This window comes from Nyctibius grandis, chromosome 3 (assembly GCF_013368605.1).
Source record: "Nyctibius grandis isolate bNycGra1 chromosome 3, bNycGra1.pri, whole genome shotgun sequence".
NCBI classification, from domain to species: domain Eukaryota; kingdom Metazoa; phylum Chordata; class Aves; order Nyctibiiformes; family Nyctibiidae; genus Nyctibius; species Nyctibius grandis.
The window spans coordinates 69,763,002-69,781,639 of record NC_090660.1 but is presented as its reverse complement, the minus strand read 5'-3'; the positions used below and the strand labels follow the sequence as shown (position 1 = coordinate 69,781,639).

The window sequence follows — 18,638 nt, the reverse complement described above, 5'->3', positions numbered from 1 at the left end:
AAAGGATTTATTAAAACTGGAAGAGGCTTATAGAAGGTCAGCAAGCATGATGAGCTACATGGGGTGTCTTCCATATGAAGAACACTTCTGTAAACTGGGACTTTGATCTGGGAAAGGAATTAATTGAGGGCAATGTCATGGAGGTCTGCAGAGGAAGGAAGAGGCAGACTAACTACTGCCTTTCAAACAAGAACATACACAGTTAGGAGGGAAGGCAGATTCAGAGCCTTCAAAAGGAAGAGGTCCTCCATAAAACAGGTAGTGGAGAGACCTCTAGGACAACTTTTCAAAAGTATGCTGTGGATACTAGAAACTGATATGGTTTCCAGGGGGAGCGTGAACTATTGCTTGGAAGGGTGATGTGCGGAAAGTTGCTAAACTAACAGAAACCACATATGGCTCAGAAAGTCCCTGACATCAAAGTAGTTAGAGGTCAGAAGAGTATCAGTGAGAAATACTGCACATTCGTGACCTGTTCTGTACTTTTGGCTATTGCTGGAGGCAGAATGCTGGCCTAGATGTACTGTTAATCTAGCCCACACACCTAGTCTCATTTCAACATGTCTTGGGACAAAGGAAAATAATGTTCCTTACAAACATCAATTAATTCCTGATCATATTAGTATATAATCTCCTAGGCACCTTTAGGATCTGTGTTTGTCATTACTTGTACATATACAGCATTTGCTTTTCATTTTATTATAAAAATGGCATGGTCCTATATGCAGATTAAATAGTAACCAAAGTTTGCTTTCACAGAAGCATCGTCACTTTAAAAATGGATGCAGATTATTCTTGGGTAGGGGTGGTGGTGGTAGTGTGATTCCAAAATACATGAAAGCACTTTTGCAGGTTTTAAACATTCTAACAGTAATTACAGTATCAACGTTATTTGTATCACAGCCTCTCCAAAGTTTTTGGAAAAACATCTATGCAGTGCCATAGAGATTCTTAAAAAGCCCATAAAACCATAATCATCAGATGGGTTAACTTTAGGCAGCTCTTGTTTCCTTTAATTTAGTATATAATCAGGAATCCTTTGGAACATTTAGTAACCAAAACTGAGCTCTCAAGATTTAAAGTGGACCTAAGTAATTGGAAACATGGAAGGCCCACAAAGAGATGCTGTATAGTATTGTGATTTTTTTTTCTTTAAATTACAGACTATTAGGTCATGATAAAATAAACGTTGGTAAATTCACGTTCTGCTTTTCCAGAAACTTAAAAAAAAAGGCAGGCATGATAGAAGAAAAATTCTATATTATGAAAAAGGTTATGTAATACTCTTTCTAGTGTAGCATATTATAAGAATGAGTTATTTTCTAAAATTAAAAAGCTGGTTGTCCAGATTTCATGACTGTAGTACAGCTTTCATTAGTTGCAAATAGTCTTATGATCATTAAAAAACATGTTGTATTTAATAGTCAAATCTATATAAATATATAGATTTAGCCATATATTTAGATTTATATATGATAGCCACTGTCCCACAGCAACCTAGTGGTTTTTCCTCCACTAGGAAATAAAAGGTATGTGTATTTAACAGGTGTTTACTAGTGGAATCTCTGTATTTACTGCCCAGAAGAAAAGAAATGGATTTAATCATTTTAGTGCATTTGCTCCTCTTGCTACACATATTTCGCACTAGTTTGAAAGGATCGGGGGGTTTTCCTGCTCAACTTTCTGCAGTTTCAGGAAGTTTCTCTGTTTTGTGGATGTTTTCCAAAAAAAACGAACAAAGACTTTGTTAAAATTTTAAATTGATGAAATATCTTAATTCTTGTCTTTTTCTACCTTCTATATAATATTCTTTGTAGCATAATCATTGTTCTGCACACAGCAGATATTAGTAATGTGCTGTCACTAACAGTAGACTACAATGGTTGCCTGATTTTAGTTTCAGTGCTTATGTTAATTCATTATGTTCTAGATGTTAGGCTGTTTCCCCGAGGGGTGAAATCTTCTGTGTTATTATCTCTAAGTCATTCTTGTGTTTATGCCTAAGATCTCTGGATAGATATTTTCACTGTTCACTGTTTTGCCCACATCATTCCTTTTTCCTGCAGCAGCTCTCACAGACAGTTCTTCTGCTGCGTGCTTGGATTTGGTTGTGTCTTACTGCAGCCTATGCGTGCTCTCACTGCTGTCCTACCACGCTCCCTCGGCTGCCCCTCTGCACTGTAGGCTAGAGCTTGAATCCATGGAGGAGGATTTCTCTGAGGTCAGCTGCCTGCTGTAAGGAGAAGTCCTGAAGTTCAAGATAAGATAAATACAGTGTATATATTTAAAAAAACCAAACCAAACCAAAACAAACTATCTGTTCTTTTGTGATTAGTTTGCATATGTGCAGGTGCTCCCCTTACATGAAATACTGCTGCATGGTAGGGTCAGTGCCTACATCTTTGAATGGTTATTTACAATAACTGTTGTCCAAAGATAAAAAAGGCCAAGTGGCTTTACCCACCTCTCAATGCCATCTCATCCTCTGGGGCCTCAGTGTAGACCCCTTTGTCTTCTCACATCTCTCCATCAGTTTGTGAGAGAACAGGAGCTGTAAAACCCCAGCCGATTCCGGGCTGCTGTCAGGTAGCGTACCTGTTGGCTCTCTCCCTCTCGCTGCCTGCCTTACGAAAGGCCACAGTGGCTGGAGGCAGAGCTCCGGGGGTTGAGATCTGTCCCTCCTGCTGTTTGGCTGTGCCGTGTTTATAGACAGTTGTGCCAGGTGCCTTTGCTTAGGGGAGAAACATGTGTGTACATGTTGCTTGCTGTTCAAGTCTCTTTCAAATTGCACTATAAAACAGGCAGAAAATTAAATGAAGTATCACTTTGTGAAAGTGTAAGTGCAAACCGCTCCTGGCCTAGGCAGGCTCCCTGGTCAAACCTACTTTCTGGTTAACAGTCTCACCTGTTATTATTCTTCCTTCGTGTCCTCCAGCATCAAAGCCTTAGCTTGAGCTTCTAGATGACGGAGAACTCGGGCCACAGAGAGACACCTCTCTTTGTTGCCCCCTTCCTCCTCTGGCCCTATCCAGCCGAGAACAAATCAGGGAGAATCAGCATCTTCCTACCAAAGACAGGATTCTCCTTCTAAACACAGGCATCAAAGGTGAATAGGCTTCACTGGCTGTCTCCTTTAAAGAGTGATGCGCTGTTCAAATAAATGCAGATCAGATGGCCTGTCAAGAACAGTGATATAGACACTTGCATCAGTCAGAAGACTGATTTTAATTCAACACAGAGAAAAGCACCTCTGAAGTCATCTATACTTCAATGTCTTTGCCAGTTAAAAATGGATTTTTTTCTTACATGCTTGACTATTTCCATTGGTGGGATCAACTTCTCCAGCTGAGATCTCCCTTACAGAAAGTTAATTTTCTGTAAGAGGGACTTCTGGAAGTCCTGAGTTGGCAGCTGGACCTTCTGCCACCTGCAGCTACCCTGAGAGGAGTCTTCTGCTGCAAAAAGTCTAGCATTTTTCTACAAAGTCAGTCAGACCTACTGTTCACTCCAAGGTCAGTGCAAGTGTGCAGTAGGTACACTGATCATTGATGAGCCAGGAAGGATGGGTGAGCCTTGCAGGGCTGCAGGTCCCAGAGTGCTGTCCTAGAGCAGTGCAGGCACTTTGCCACTTATGCCCTCAGCCCCTTCCAACATCTGTCCCAGCAGAGGTGTCTGAAGGAAGGAGAGTTAAATCTGCACCTCCACAGACTGAACTGCCTAGTGAGAGGCTTGTGTGTAAGCCCACAGCACAAGGAAAGTAGGAGGAGGCCAAGTGGTGCTCCTTCTTCGGTTGCCTACACCTGGGGATAGATTCCTTCATCTTCAGGAGCTCTGGCAACATTTGCACCATTTTAACAGCGCCAGCTGAGAGGGGCAGACATGGTGAGATTTGTAGTTCAGTTCTGCCGCTCTGTAGTGGAGGTGATGTCTGACTGTCACTTTGGCTCTTCTGAGCCACAGTAAGTGGCTATGTTGACTGTCTCTTGCTGATGCTTCGTCCAGCTCAGCTCCCCAGGTATCCCTGACTGCCTGGACAGAACAGGTTTCCTCTGTCAGTACTGTTTTTAGTCAGGGGACTGTTAGTCACCTGATACAGAAAAGAAGAAAAATGGTTCCTTATGCTACAGTAGTTGTGGCTCTTCCAGGCATGTTCTCCATAGAGGCACCACAAGTGATCTCTTGTCCTTCACTCTGAAGGAGACTTTACTGGTGAAAAACCTGAGAGAGGTTACACTGGGGCTTCCTGAGCTTAGTTTGCTCCATTACCACTCTGAGCAGCAGCAGCTCCTGGCTTCCTTGGGCTGCACATGTTCATCCTCCTCCTTCCCAAACCAGGATGTGTCTGTGTTTCAGCTTTCCCATCCTCGCACCGTGCTTCCAGCTAGGACATCAACTCTTGTCCACATATTTCTCTCCCATGGCCCTGCTCCCTTTCATCAGCCACAGCAAACCTTGCCAGCTCCTTCACATCACCATCTAAAACCCTGAGACGGGAGCACAAGTTTGGGAGCGGCAGAGCTACAGCAGCCACTGAAGAGGGAGGTTGCCATCTTCCAAGGCAGCACATTGATGGCAGTAGCACATGTAATGGCTCTTGACCCACGGTGTGAGTGAAGAGCAGAGCTGGACACTGCCATTGCTGCACACCACGTTAGGTGGTGCGGTGATGTGCGTGGCACTGTTCGGAAGCCCTTTGCTTTACGCCGCTGCTGGTAGCAGTTGGGAGGGTTCACAGGCACAGCCTGGATGGACGTTACTGTCTTCAGAGAACTTGATCCTGTTCATGTGAGTACATGCTCACCTGGGATCTGTGTGGACAGCACTTAAAGAATCACAGTTTCCATAGGGTAAGTAACTGTTTTTCATTTTGTTTCCTTAAAGAAATACTTAAAACCCAGGATGACTCTCTAATACTACAAAATCCTCAATCAGTTGTTCCACCATTATGATGACTAATGTTTCTAGGACCCTTCCTCTGGTTTAGAACAGATTAATTTCAGAAATTGAAGCTAGGTTCACTGTTCTGTATACAAGGTGCAATGAGAGATACTGTGTTCTCATTATTGGTCTCTTATTTTGAAAGAAAATAACCATGAAGCTGGTGTTGTCCTTGGTTGGATACTCTTAAGAAAAGTAAGAAATGCAAGTTAGGAGGAGGATTATTGGTTGTATTCGTGTAATGTCTTCATTATCCTTTTAGTTTATATAATCAAATAATGTTTTAAAACATTTTCAAGTGCATCTATTTTTTCAGATTTTTAAAGATGAACTGAATTTTGAAAAATAGTATGTTACTCTTTTTTAATATTACAAACAGGAATAAATTATTTAGCTTAGCATTTGGGAGCTTATTTTTTTTCCCCTTTGACTCCTTAGATGGTAGAAATTCAAGTATTGTCTAACCTGGAATTATGTGGGTGTTTGGAGAGTTAGTAAAACTAGTGCCTCACAGATACTGGAAGATCTGATAAATTCTAAGAATTATAATTTCACAAATTATAGAAGTCGTATTTTGTTACTAGTTCCCAAGTGGGTGTTGGGCATGTGCATGTGACTACTTTTTGCAGTGTGATGCTTCTCTACTTCACGTGGAGAATAATTTGAGCTTTGTTATTCATTAAAAATTGTTCCTATCTCATCTAGTTGAGAAGAAAACTTAATAACACTGTAAGTAGTTACGACAAGAATGGTACATCTTTGTCCAATATTCTGCCTCAGAGATTTTCTAGCACCAAAAGCTGCTGAGAAAGGTGGTCTAAAAATCAGCATATAATGCACAACTTCTGTATTCTGTGCATAAGAAAAAGTCTTTTATCCAATAGCTGATTTATTGTTGCAAAGCAACAATACAAATTTACCCCCTTTTGTGTGTATGTTGTTAAGCTCTTTGCTTAATAATGGTCTTGTAGAAGTTGAGATCCCAGATAATTGTAGGTATAGCATTGCCCTCATCTGGATCCACTGCACTGTGATTTTGCTATATTCATAAGGTAATGAATAAGGGTACCTGACCTTCCTCCTTCATTCTCTTCAGCATTTTAACTGCATCTGGTGTTTTATCTTGCTCATATACTTGTTCCAGTTGCTTCACTTTCCCCTGATATAATAGTCGTTACATGCCTCTAATGGCCTGTCTCTGAGGGCATCTGCTTTTTGCTAGAGTGACTTTAGATGTGTGGTGAGAATTGAGTACCATAAGCATTTAAGAGAAAATGCTGAATACTGTTGAAAGGGCGTTATAATATTTTAGATAGAATTGGGGCAGGGGGGGAAGTCGAACAGGAAATAGTCTGTACATACCAATAGTGGAGGGACTAAGTCCATGAGGACTTAGTCCACTACATTTATGTGGCTGTCTTAAATATTGTCTACTTATTGTGAGCTGCGTTAGTAGAAACATCTGGATAATGAAGCTCTTCCTTTCTGCTGCGGTAGTGGAAGATGTTCAGTTAGACATCGCAGGGTAACTAATTTATAAGGGTCTTGCTGGGAGAGGGAGTGAGGAGTCATCAGCATTTTCTCCCTGAAACAAAGTGATCTGGGGACCTCCAAAAGAGGAGGTGAGGGTTGTACCCCCTCTCTTGCTCATTAGCTGAAAACAAAGCTTTAACTTTTTCTTTGGGTACTGGATCTGTTTCTACCTCCTGCCTGTATGTACAAAGCCCTAATAAATGCTCGTTGGCTGTCAGAGAGCTTCAGTCAGTTGCTCTGAAGCGCTTTTGCCTTTAATAGGTGTTCAAGGACGCTGGTTTGCTAACGTTCATGCTTACCAGCAAAGGAGGCTGGGGCTGTGCGAAGCTGAATTTGGTACCAAAAGGAAGAATACTTTACTGGAGTGAATGGAAAGTGAGAAGGGAAAATGGGTTGGGGTGGCGGGGGGGAATGTTACATTACTCTGGGGCTCCTGCCAATTACCTTCAGCCTGCTGTGCCACGTGGGGTATGTGCACTGTGTAGGGCTTTGCCCTTACATATCTGGAAGAGTTGGAGGGGATAAACCTCCCTGTTACAATGAGGCACTGAACATGTTTTCTTTGTATACCTCTGTCATCCAGGAGGCCTTCTAGCGAGAAAAGGAAGACAGGCTGCAAATTTACAAAAGGATGGTGGCAGGGAAAAGGGAGATAAAAGGGAAATTCCAGAAAGGCCCTCTGGATTTGCTCAGGCACACCTAGACTTGCCCTCTTTTGGGATTTACCTGTAGCATGTGCATCATTAAGAGGCTTTATTATTTTTTTTGAATTAATTTTATTTTCCTTTGCAGGTCACCTTTTAAGCTGCTATTTCATGTATAATTAAGCAGAATGAAGGCATAGGTTCTAGTATAAAGTTGGGCCTAATCCAGAAATCTTCTCTTATTCAGTCCTTTCTGAGTAAGAAACTCAAATCTCGGCCCAGCATTTTATGTGTTTTGCTGTTATTTCTAAATTATTTGTGGTCTGTGGATTTTTTTTATTTTGTTTTTAACTTTATTGAAAACTCCTTGCTTTTGTCTAATTTTATCTTTTTATGTGTTACTGTCCAGCGTAGCTTTAGTTGAAATGATGTAAGTATACTGCAAGTTGAAGTGCATAATTGCTACTGATAATGCAAGAACGATTGATTCCTGCAGTTTATAATTAACAGTACATAATGTTCTGTGCATGGGTTGGATCTATCCCTTTTAACTTTTCCTTTCCAATTCTTTCCAACCCCTGGTCTTGCTGCATCCCAGCCTTTCTGAATACACTGGTTTCGCTGGAGTCTAGTCCGTTCTTCCTTTTCTTTTTCAGACCAGTAAAAATGGGAAGTACTGGATTCTGGTTTCCTCCAAGAAAAGTCAGCGGAACTGGTTAAGACCAAAATCTGAGGACTTTAGTGGGCAAACATCAGGTGTGCATTGAACAGAGGCTGCTTTAATCCTGCTTTAAGTATATGCTTCTTTAAAAATAGTATTATATATGAGCTTTTGTGTAATGTGTTTGTTATATTTGATACTGCATATAATCATTCATCCTGCAGTTGTGAAAGCACCAGTAAGAATGAGGATTTTAAGTGATAATATGCTGAGACACAAGCAGGCAATATTACTCATAAAATTCTTTCAGCTGGTCTTTGGAAAGTGTAATATTTGAGGATCAGTGTTTTTTGAAGTTTTATCTCCATTGCTCAGTCTATATATCCACAAGAAAAAGAAAGTGCTTATTTGCTATTCAGAGATCAATACTGAAGTTCTTAATTGCCTCATCTGTTGAGAAATGGTACTGAGATAATAGTGCGTACATGTTTTTTAATAAAACACTGTAATTGTCAAAGATTGGATCCACACTATATTTGTTCTAATGATGCATTTTTAAGGACACTTAAAGCACAATTCAAAGTCAGCTTAGTTAGTTTTGATCATAGAGGAACAAAACCTGAATTCTTAATCTGTGTGAATGTTCTGAGTTACTTCTGGTACAGCAACTAGGTTACCTGGAGTTTTGGAGAAGATAACAGTAATGCTATATTGGCCTGAATGTAGGATGACGTCCAGCCTGGGGTGTGATCTTTGCATTGAGAACAGGAGTGAGAAGGTGTCAAGAGCTGTTAATTTAACAGTTAAGCCTCATATGCTGATCCACAGCAAACACTGCTTTTGGCCTCACATCACACCCTGTGTATCACCCTTTTGCATGGCCTAATATCCTGCATCTCCGCAGCCTGATGCATGTTCAGTTCCTCCCCACCTGCCCCCAGCGTTACCAGCTCACCCATATCCTCGTACCCTTAGATGTTCCCAACCCCCACGCAGCACTCCCTGCACCTCCCTGGCCTCACAGCCCCATGCTAGTTCTGTCCATTGTCCCTCCCTGTATACTGCCAGCTCTGTCTGCTTCCCTTGTCACTGGCTGGGCATAGAGGCCACTTGCTGCTTAGCTCTGGACCCAAGCATGGTCAAATTAACCACACTCCCCTGCAGCAGATGGGGGAGGCAGTTCCGTTGCACTTTGCCACTAATGCTGCCTGCCCTGTCTCAGGCTAGGGGTGGATTTGGCAGGGAGGCGAAAGGGGTCGCAGCCCTTTCTTACCCCGTTGAGAGTGCAGGTGCCCTAGCCATGCGAGGGCCATGGCTGCTGCGCTGTCGGCTCTGTGTAGCGGGTCTCATATAGGTGCCTGTGTGGTATAGATATACCCTATGTAAGTGTAGATGGGGTTGGATTTTTTTTCTCCCTCTGAACTTCATTTGTCAGGAGAGATTAGGCTAAAAAAAGATTTCATTCTATATTCAGGCCAATATGCATAGAAGACCAGTGTGTTCATTTACAGGAAAGCAAAAGTAATTTTATTACCAGATTCTGATTAAAATGTATGTTGAAAAAATTTTCAATCCACAAATAATCACAACTTTGATGTGAATCAGACTCTCCCTTTGATTACATTGGTGGTTTCATTGAAGTCTTTGGAACTGGTCTTCATTTACTTTTATTGCAGAAAATTACTGTTCCCAAGTCTCCAAACAGCTGTTTCATTTTTTCACTTATGAACTAGATAGTTGATTATGAGACAGAAAATAAAATTAAGCTGATACTTTGAAGACCTGTGCATGTTCCCACTTGTGGAAATGATGTCTCCAGGCTTCATCCCATGGGTGGGAATGACTCTGAGACAAATCTGAAATCATAAGAGTCCTTAAAGAAACACCTTTTCTGTCACTGGGTATCTTTAAAGAGGTTAGTGGTTCCATATAAAATTTGGGGGAGTAAAGGTGGTCTTAACAAAACTTCTTGCTTAAAGAAGATAGTGTAGTTTAACCTGCCATTCAAGGACTTCAGGGTTGCAAGGCAGCAGATTTCCATCTTGGTGTGCCAGTACTTCTCTCTCCTTATAAAGACAAGGGAAAAGTTACGGGGAGGAGGGAGGAAGAGGCATAGACAAAGACATAACTCTGTGTACACATTTCAAACGGAGATCTCAGTCTGAAGATTTCATAAAATGCAGACATTAAAGAGGCTCATCCCCTTCTCCTCCCCCCTGTCCCTCCAGCCCTTCTGTCCTGCCATGCATGGAGAAAAACACAGGCTCTCCCTCCTCCTCGCTTTCTTCCAGGGCCAGGCTGGGGCTCTTGCAAGGACCATTTAGTTTTGCCTCCATCACACCTGGGCGCTGCTCTCCGCTCCCCTCTGGAGCACTTGGCTCCCTCCATCTCTGCTGAGCCTCAGTAGGGGAAAGAGGATAGCTGAGATCGGGCCCAGCCGCCTACGAGCTACCCAGCCTCCCCTCGCTCCCAGCGGGGAAGAGTCCGTTTGTTTATCGGGGTGGTGGCATGAGGCTGGAGCAGCTGCGGCCTGGTGCTCCCTGCCTGGCTCCACCTGTCCCAGCAGCTGCTAGCTTCCCCTGCCCTGCTGCTGGGGGCTGTGGGGGTGGCCGGCTGCCAAGCCCCAGGCCTGGCCGCTGCCCCCCGGCCTTGGTGCCGCCCGGCCCAGCCACCTCTCACACAGCTGCCCCAGCAGAGGCCGGAGCGGATGGCAGCTGCGAGCTGCGACACCGGGGCCAGGACGGGGATTGCTGCTTCTGAGGGAGAAAGGCCAAATTTTGGGGCTTTCCGGCCCTGCCAAACACTTGCATTGAGTGCCATCCTCCCGCTGTCCTCCTCGCCCCCGCTGCCACAGACCTCACGCTCGACCCTTCCCACAACGGGTAGCACTGCATTTTGGTATCTATAGCAGCAGTTGTGCTCTGATGATCAAAAAAAGCTGTAAGCTACCCCTGACAAAGGAGGGCTGTTGAGTGCCCTGTAATGGCAGGCGCCCAGTTGCTTCTATACGTTACCAGAAGCTGAATTTAAAGCTGTTCGCCTGAAGTCAGACACATGCGTCACACACCTCCTTTAGCTGAAAGCCTCTGGTTTAGTTCATGGTTTGCAGTGCCCCAGCAGGACTAAGAGTCTCCATCCTGAGCTAGCCTAAATTTGAAGACTTAACAGCCCCTGTGTCTTGCAGGATAGCGTGAGGAGGGTGGGAGTCTCAAGTGCTGGGCTGATAAAACTCTAATCTATCTAATCTGTCCCTGATCTGTGGGATTTCTGTTGTTAATACATCAAATGTCTGTTAGCAGAGGGTAAGTTTACAGGAGAATTTCACCTGGCGTTAGCAATCATGGGCAATGCGTACATTTTACTAGAGTAGATGCATAGATGAGCAGTAATGACAACGAGAAGGTACGTGTGAGAACACGAGCTTTGACCCCCAGACTGTCAGCATGGGTACTGCCGCTTTTCGTGCAGGTTTTCAAACATTTTGACGCTTACAGGTTTTCACTTTGATAACTGTGTGCGTGTATGTGTGCGTGTGTGTGCATGTGTCTGTGCAAACACCACAGGCACGGCTTTAATTCCTTTGAAATCCAAAGCTGCCAAAAGCTGTCTAGGTAGGTAGGCTCTTCGCCTGACGCCTGCCGTAATCTGACAGAAACTTTGCTGTTCTCCATCAGGGCTTGAGGGGAAAGTTGTGAGGTGTGATTTCAGGACATATGTGGATCTGTTCATCCTGAGCAATGCGTTTTAAGAGTTGCAGCAAATAGCGTAAAGAAACCTGCAGGTATTACATTAGACCAGCTGAACCTAATTTTATTTTTAAGTTTTATTCAGAAGCATCACATAGCAAGTAAACATCAAAATCTAAGTTTAGTTACAAACTAGTTGTTTCTTATTTTTTTTTTCCAGTCCCCTTTTGCTTTCTTTTACGACCACATGAAACTTGAGAAGCCATCTAAAGCTAAATCATTTAGTGGAGTTGGGCAATTCCCAAGTGTCCAACAAGAAGGCCTGGTTTAGGCTGCGATGGCCACTGTCATTCCTGGTGATTTGTCAGAAGTAAGAGATACCCAGAAAGTCCCTTCAGGGAAACGTAAGCGTGGTGAAACCAAACCAAGAAAAAACTTTCCTTGCCAACTGTGTGACAAGGCCTTTAACAGTGTTGAGAAATTAAAGGTTCACTCATACTCTCACACAGGAGAGAGGCCCTACAAGTGCACACAACAAGACTGCACCAAGGCCTTTGTTTCTAAGTACAAATTACTAAGGTATTAAACTCTATTTATCTTTCAGATTATATTATCTATTTTATGTTGGCCGTGTTAAGCCATGTAAAAGTATATATTTGTGTACGCCTTCAGCTGATTGCAGAGAGGATGTGTTAATTAAAGTAGCCATTGGATTGTTTCTAGAATTCTAAATTACCTAAGTTTGCAAGCTGATGTCTTTGATTTTGTTTCTTAATTTGTTTTCTGCTTTTGTTTTCTGTTTGTTTGTTTGTTGGTTTTTTTTTTTTCATGAGCGTAGAATTTTCATTTGTATAAGGAATTGTCACGAGAAAAAAAGAGTATGGACTGAAAATTTTTTGGCTATGGACTTTTACATGAGTACTTTCATACTTGCCCATATACCCCTGTTACAGTAGCTAAAACCCACCAAAACGAAAGTGTTGATTTAAAAGAAATGGCTCGCGTTTTGCTATATTTAAATTTGTCGAACTGTCTTTGTAGTGTCATGCTTTCAGTTAAAAGGTTCTGTTGCAAAGCAGCACTTAGTGTAGTATTTAGCTGCCATTAAAAAAAATGAGCACGTGTGTTTTTTGATCAAAATAATTACTTACAGAATATATCTGTGTTTAAAGGCATATGGCTACTCATTCTCCTGAGAAAACCCACAAGTGTAATTATTGTGAGAAAATGTTTCACCGAAAAGATCACCTAAAGAATCACCTACATACACATAATCCCAACAAAGAGGCCTTTAAGTGTGAAGAATGTGGAAAGAACTACAATACCAAGCTTGGGTTCAAACGTCACCTGGCTTTGCATGCTGCAACAAGCGGTGACCTCACCTGTAAGGTATGTTTGCAGACTTTTGAAAGCACGGGAGTGCTGCTGGAGCACCTAAAAACTCATGCAGGCAAGTCATCGGGTGGAGTGAAGGAGAAAAAACACCAGTGTGAACACTGTGATCGTCGGTTCTACACCCGAAAGGATGTCCGTAGACACATGGTAGTGCACACTGGAAGAAAGGACTTCCTCTGTCAGTACTGTGCACAGAGATTTGGGCGGAAGGATCACCTCACACGCCACATGAAGAAAAGTCACAACCAAGAACTTTTGAAGGTCAAAACAGAGCCAATGGACCTTCTAGATCCCTTTACCTGCAATGTTTCTGTGCCTATTAAGGATGAGCTGCTTCCAGTGATGTCTTTACCTTCCAGTGAACTGACATCAAAGCCATTTACAAACACTTTGCAATTAAATCTCTACAACACTCAGATTCAGTCCATGCAGAGTTCTGCATCTGCACACCAAATGGTTGCCACATCGTTACCATTGGGAATGCCTTGTCCAATAGATATGGAGTCTGTCCACCCTTCTCACCAGCTATCGTTGAAATATCCACTCGGTACTACCTCATACGCAATTTCTATGCCTGAAAAAGAACAGCCATTGAAAGGGGAAATCGAAAGTTACCTAATGGAGTTGCAAAGTGGTATGCCTTCTTCATCCCAGGATTCTCAAGCATCTTCATCAAAACTAGGGCTGGATCCACAAGTAGGGCCACTAGATGATGGGTCTGGGGAGGTTTCCCTTTCCAAGGGCTCCGTTCCTATTAGTGAACCTCTAAACACCCCATCATTGGACTTTTCTCAGCTGTTCAACTTCATACCAGTAAATGGCCCTCCCTATAATCCTTCTGTTTCAGTGGGAAACCTCGGAATGAGTTATACACAAGAGGAGGCACATTCTTCTATGACTCAACTTCCACCACAAACCCAGGATCCACAAGATCCTAGCAATAGTATAGGTCTTGGGTCTCTGCACTCGTTGTCAGCAGCTTTCACAAGCAGTCTAAGCACAACCACCACCCTACCACGATTTCATCAAGCTTTCCAATAGGATGTATAAAGCTGGCTTGTTACTGTCTATTTGTAGAAATGCCTTAGGTGACCATTTTTAACTTAGTGCCTACTATAAGACATGATAAATTCTCTGCTTTTGTACAGTACCAATCTCATGAAGCCAGTAAGAAATTTAAATTAACTTTTTAAAAATGTTTTGAAAGTGTTTATTCTCAGCTGTGTTTACTTTGACTTTGTTTTTTTTTTTTAAAAACAGTCTCATTGTATTGTTTTCATTTTCACTGCCAATTGACACATTTAAAATGTTCAATAGAAAGTCATCCCAAGCAAACTCTGAACACTCATCCCTTTTTTAAAACTTTTTCAACCATACCAGCTATTCCGTTTTATTGATGTCAGTGGTAGAACTACCACTTTTACCTTTTAATATATTTTACTATTTGCAAAGAATCCAGTTAAAATATGTATCACAAAGATTCCTGAAGATTTGGGAAAAAAATTCTCCAGTCCCTTTCCAAACAAATCCTCTTCCCAAATGGTGACCCATCTGTTCTGTTCTATAATGACAAATCTAAATTTTTAAAATAAATACAGAATTCAGGTTTTTCTGAAAACTTGTGTGTGTATATATAGAAGTCTGTATATACACATGTACATATATATAGCATTTTGACTTGTATTGAAGTCATTATAAAAGGTGTTAAGAATTTTGCCATTTTCTGGCTTAAATTTCTGTGGCCTGTTATGGATAACGGAACAAAAAAATGTAGTTTAATTCTCTAAAATCATGGCTGAACAGAATTTCAACAGAGAATCTCTGCTTGCCTAAATGACAAATGTTTCAAGTTGAATTTGGAACTGTGTTGTTGTGCTTTCATGACTGGTAGAGGGAAACAGGCAAAATTAATGGCTGATCTTGAAATATAAAAGTGTTGTAATGTAGTAATGCAGAATATTTTGTCGCAGTTTTTGTTTTAATTCTTAACTTGCTGTTTTTTCTCTTTAGTAGCATAGAAAGAGTACTGCATAGGAATCTTCCAATAGTGTATTCACGTTTGTAGGCATCAGTCTTCTCCCAGCTGCCACTGCCAAAGGGTGGATCAAGTCCAGCCACAAAGTGTGTATCTATTTTCAGTTCAAAACTAGTGTGCAGTCAGAGAGTGAATGTAAATTTGCAAATACTGGGGTTTTGGGTTTTGTTTTTGTTTTTGTTTTTTTTATTGGAATGATCTTTTCAGTGTGTCACATGGTGTGTTATGTCCTCCTAAGCAACAAGTTAGATGTTAATCACACTTTCTACACCTGGGTACTTGGTTAGGGACTTTTTGCCCATTGCCAAGATTTAAAGACAGGACTCTTAGGAGTGAAGTAAAAGCATATTGCTTACACCACTTTTACCTAATGCAATATATTCTATTCCCCAACCCCTAATAACCAAAAGAGGAAAAAAAAAAAAAAAACAAACCACCAACCAACCCTGTGATGCATGAAAGCAAACTAGATTTGGTGTAATTCAACAATAACATTCTTTTCCTTGTCATTTTTGTACAAGGAATTAAAAAATAGAAATCAAGTACATTAGTATCTCTCAAACAATAATGAGGATTCGTACAAGGTTTTAAGTGGTTAAACTAAATATACTTCACAGAAACAAAAGTTGCTCCCATTTAAGGAGCTCATGCTCCGGATATTTTATCAGTAGCTCCTACTTTTTTTTTAATTCTAGGAGCAATATGCAGGTGTAGTTTTACTATTTTATACATATGTGTATTTAAATTTTATTACTGAAAGAGAACATTTTTATAAATGTGTTTGTGTTCCAAAGGCATTAAAATAAGGATGTATTAATAAGGAAAATACCTTTTGAAATTCTGCAAACTACTCCTAGATTTTGGGTTTAGGAGCACGTTATCTTAAAGTGGGCTTTTAGCTCTGCTTCATGACTGCTTCCTCTGGTTTCTGTGAAACAGACTGCTCGCTTACTTACATCTTTAGTTGAATGATTTGTTCAATATTGCTTTTTTTCTCTTCACCTTTCTAAAGGAAAGAAAAACAGATGAACAGAGCACAAGGTGAATGCAACCGAATGTAACTCTAGTTTAAATCAGCAAGCATAATGCATCTAGGAAGAACTCTGGTTTATTCTCAATCCTTTAAATCAATCTGAGATGAAGATAAATGGACTTAATTCCACCAGTGGGTTATGTCCTGCGTGGAGCCAAGCATCTGCAACTCCCCTTGCAGCAGAGGAAAGTTGCGAGCGCTCGGCATCCTGCGGCTGGCCCAACAGCGTGGCCGGGCAGTGCTGCCTGTCCTGGGCAGCCTCTGGCACACAAATTTCCAATCCGTAGCGACTGTTTATCAGTCTCACTTGCCGATTACACTTCATTAAAAAACCAAAACCCAACAGACGCTTTGCCAACACCCGTTTCTTAATGTGTAGCCAGAATCCTCACTACTTCGTTTGTGCCTTAGCTTCCTGAAAAGGGATTGACATTTCACTTTGGAGTTAGACGTACATTTCACTTGAGAAATAGGGACCTCAGACAAGATATTGAACCTCATTCAGTCAGGGTTTCAGTGGGTGGCTGTGCTGAGTGTATTTGCCACTGAACTAGGATGTACAGTAACGTGGAAGCAAACTGACACTGTAAGCAATACGACCACCACCGGTGTGCTTTTGAATATCACTTAAGGCAGAGTCAATAAGATTGGCCACTACTAAACCGTCAGTTTTTAAACCTTGTTTTCTCGATTTCAGATGGATTCTCGGTGGGAGGGGGGAGGGCTGGCTGATCATGCACCACTCTTTGTGCGACTTCTAAACTTCTAGTAAGTTGTTTTTTTTTTTAAATATATATATTTTTGTGTACTTGTTGCTTGTGCTTTATTTAGTAGTAAATTGTGGAATAGAGTGATTTATTGTTAATTTGGCAGTAGCGGTTTTTAAAAACCATATACTGACTGAAACATGAGCCAGAGCTGATTGCTTTATTAAGCTAATAATGAATGTTAAGAGTACATATTTTCAGGATCATTTGCCTAGTGAGCTAAACTTGTATTATAGGCCAATATTTTTTAAAATAAAGCTTGGTCAACCTCTATGTTACACATATTACAAGATATAGCACTTTCAAAAAGAAAACCTAAACCTTTTAAGAAAATTTCTTACAGGTTATGCTTTTTATTATAAAACCTTTTATTATAATTTGTTTCAAGTGCCATTAGATTACATATATGTAGGCCTTTGGTATAATGCTTTGTGTACAAAATGGTAGACATGGTAATTTTAAACAGGTACATTTTTACAGTGTTTTCTTATCAATTTGCTATATTGCACAGAACCAGTGTGTCTTTCTTAAGGGTTTTACAATGGTTTTTACTAGGTTTACATGTTTCAAACTACACTGTCTTCTACTGCCATTTTGAATACCAGTCAAAAAAGAATTAGGAGTTTTTCCTCACCTATTGCAAGCTGTGTCCTCTGGAGTTCTGGATGGTAAACTATGGCAAAAACGTTCAACATTCAGTATTTGATACAGTCTTTTTTTACCATATCCTGTCATCGCTATGCTGCTGTCTGAAGTTAACGTAGGGCCTGATCCTGCATCTGTAAAGGTCGAGGGGAGCAGGATTGCATCCTTCGTTATGTCTGTCTCATACACTGGTTTAGCAGCTCATCCTGTATTCTCCTCAGTCTATAGATAAGCCTCTGAAAGAAATGTACTTATCCGGTATGTAGTAAACTGTGTAGTCTTAGCTGCCCATCCTGCATCCTCCCAGTGTACAGTTAAAACCACAGCCAACTTAGCGTCATGCTCAACGTACAAATAACGCCACAGTAGTTCAAAATGTGTTTGGATAGTCCCAAAGCTTTTATGCAAAAAGGGTGTCTTACTTTTGTTGGAAGGCAGTGTCTTTTGATAACAGTTATCTAGCCCTAGAAGTGACACAGAACTATTGCTAATCATATGTAAACACTTTTCAGTATAAGCTTCAGTGGTACAGTTGAAACAGAGTGAATGTTTATCTCCTCAGAAACACTCCTGCAATATTGTTATATTGGATCATGCTGCTAATGAAACTTGGGATACAACTCCTCTCATGGTGCTACAAACCTCCCTGTCTCATTCAGATGTATTTTTACCCATAGAAAAAAAGGACTATACTAGACCTATAGTTGTATGATATATTTTTATACTGTGACTTAATTTGTCATTAACGAACTTTGTGCAACACCACAATGTATTCATATGCACTTGCAAAAGTAAAATTTTGGACATGGAAATTTAAACGCTGACAAGCCCAGCTCTTGTTCATAAAAATAGGTGACTGCTAGTTAAAATTAAATGTGGGCTTTTTATATGGTGTGGAGTGAAGAACATACTATATGTTACTAAAAGCCTTTGAATTTAGACAAAAACTGGGAAAAGTATATTGGGGAATGATGACACACCCAAACCTGACTTGGATTGCTGAAATTATATTTTTAGCTAGTGGAAAAATTGTTTGGACTTGTATGCTAAAATGTTTTAATGATAAAAGTTTTGAGTCAAAAATAGAGAAAAAAAAGAACACAGAAAACCCTGCATTCCAGACTGAATTTGTATATGTTTCTTGCGTTTAAAATTTGCTATCCTGTGATATGGGAAATTGAGTTGCTTATCATGTATATGTACTTTAAAATGTATTCACAAACTACTGTTGTATTTGTATAAAATATAGACAAAAAGATTGCATATATATTTTTGTGTATAAGCTCTGTAAAATAGCAATC

At 40.9% G+C, this 18,638-nt stretch overlaps 1 protein-coding gene across 2 annotated transcripts in view; it reads left to right on the top strand.

Moving 5' to 3' along the window:
• Positions 1–14,400, top strand: part of PLAG1 (PLAG1 zinc finger) — a 47,847-nt gene extending 33,447 nt beyond the window's left edge. For both annotated transcript variants that reach the window (XM_068396861.1, XM_068396863.1), the window contains exons 2-4: positions 7,772–7,871; positions 11,683–12,041; positions 12,635–14,400. In XM_068396861.1, the coding sequence (XP_068252962.1) occupies positions 11,800–12,041; positions 12,635–13,898 (1,506 nt within the window). In that variant the 5' untranslated portion in view covers positions 7,772–7,871; positions 11,683–11,799 and the 3' untranslated portion in view covers positions 13,899–14,400. The remainder of the gene's footprint in view (positions 1–7,771; positions 7,872–11,682; positions 12,042–12,634) is intronic.
• Positions 14,401–18,638: the final 4,238 nt, after the last annotated feature.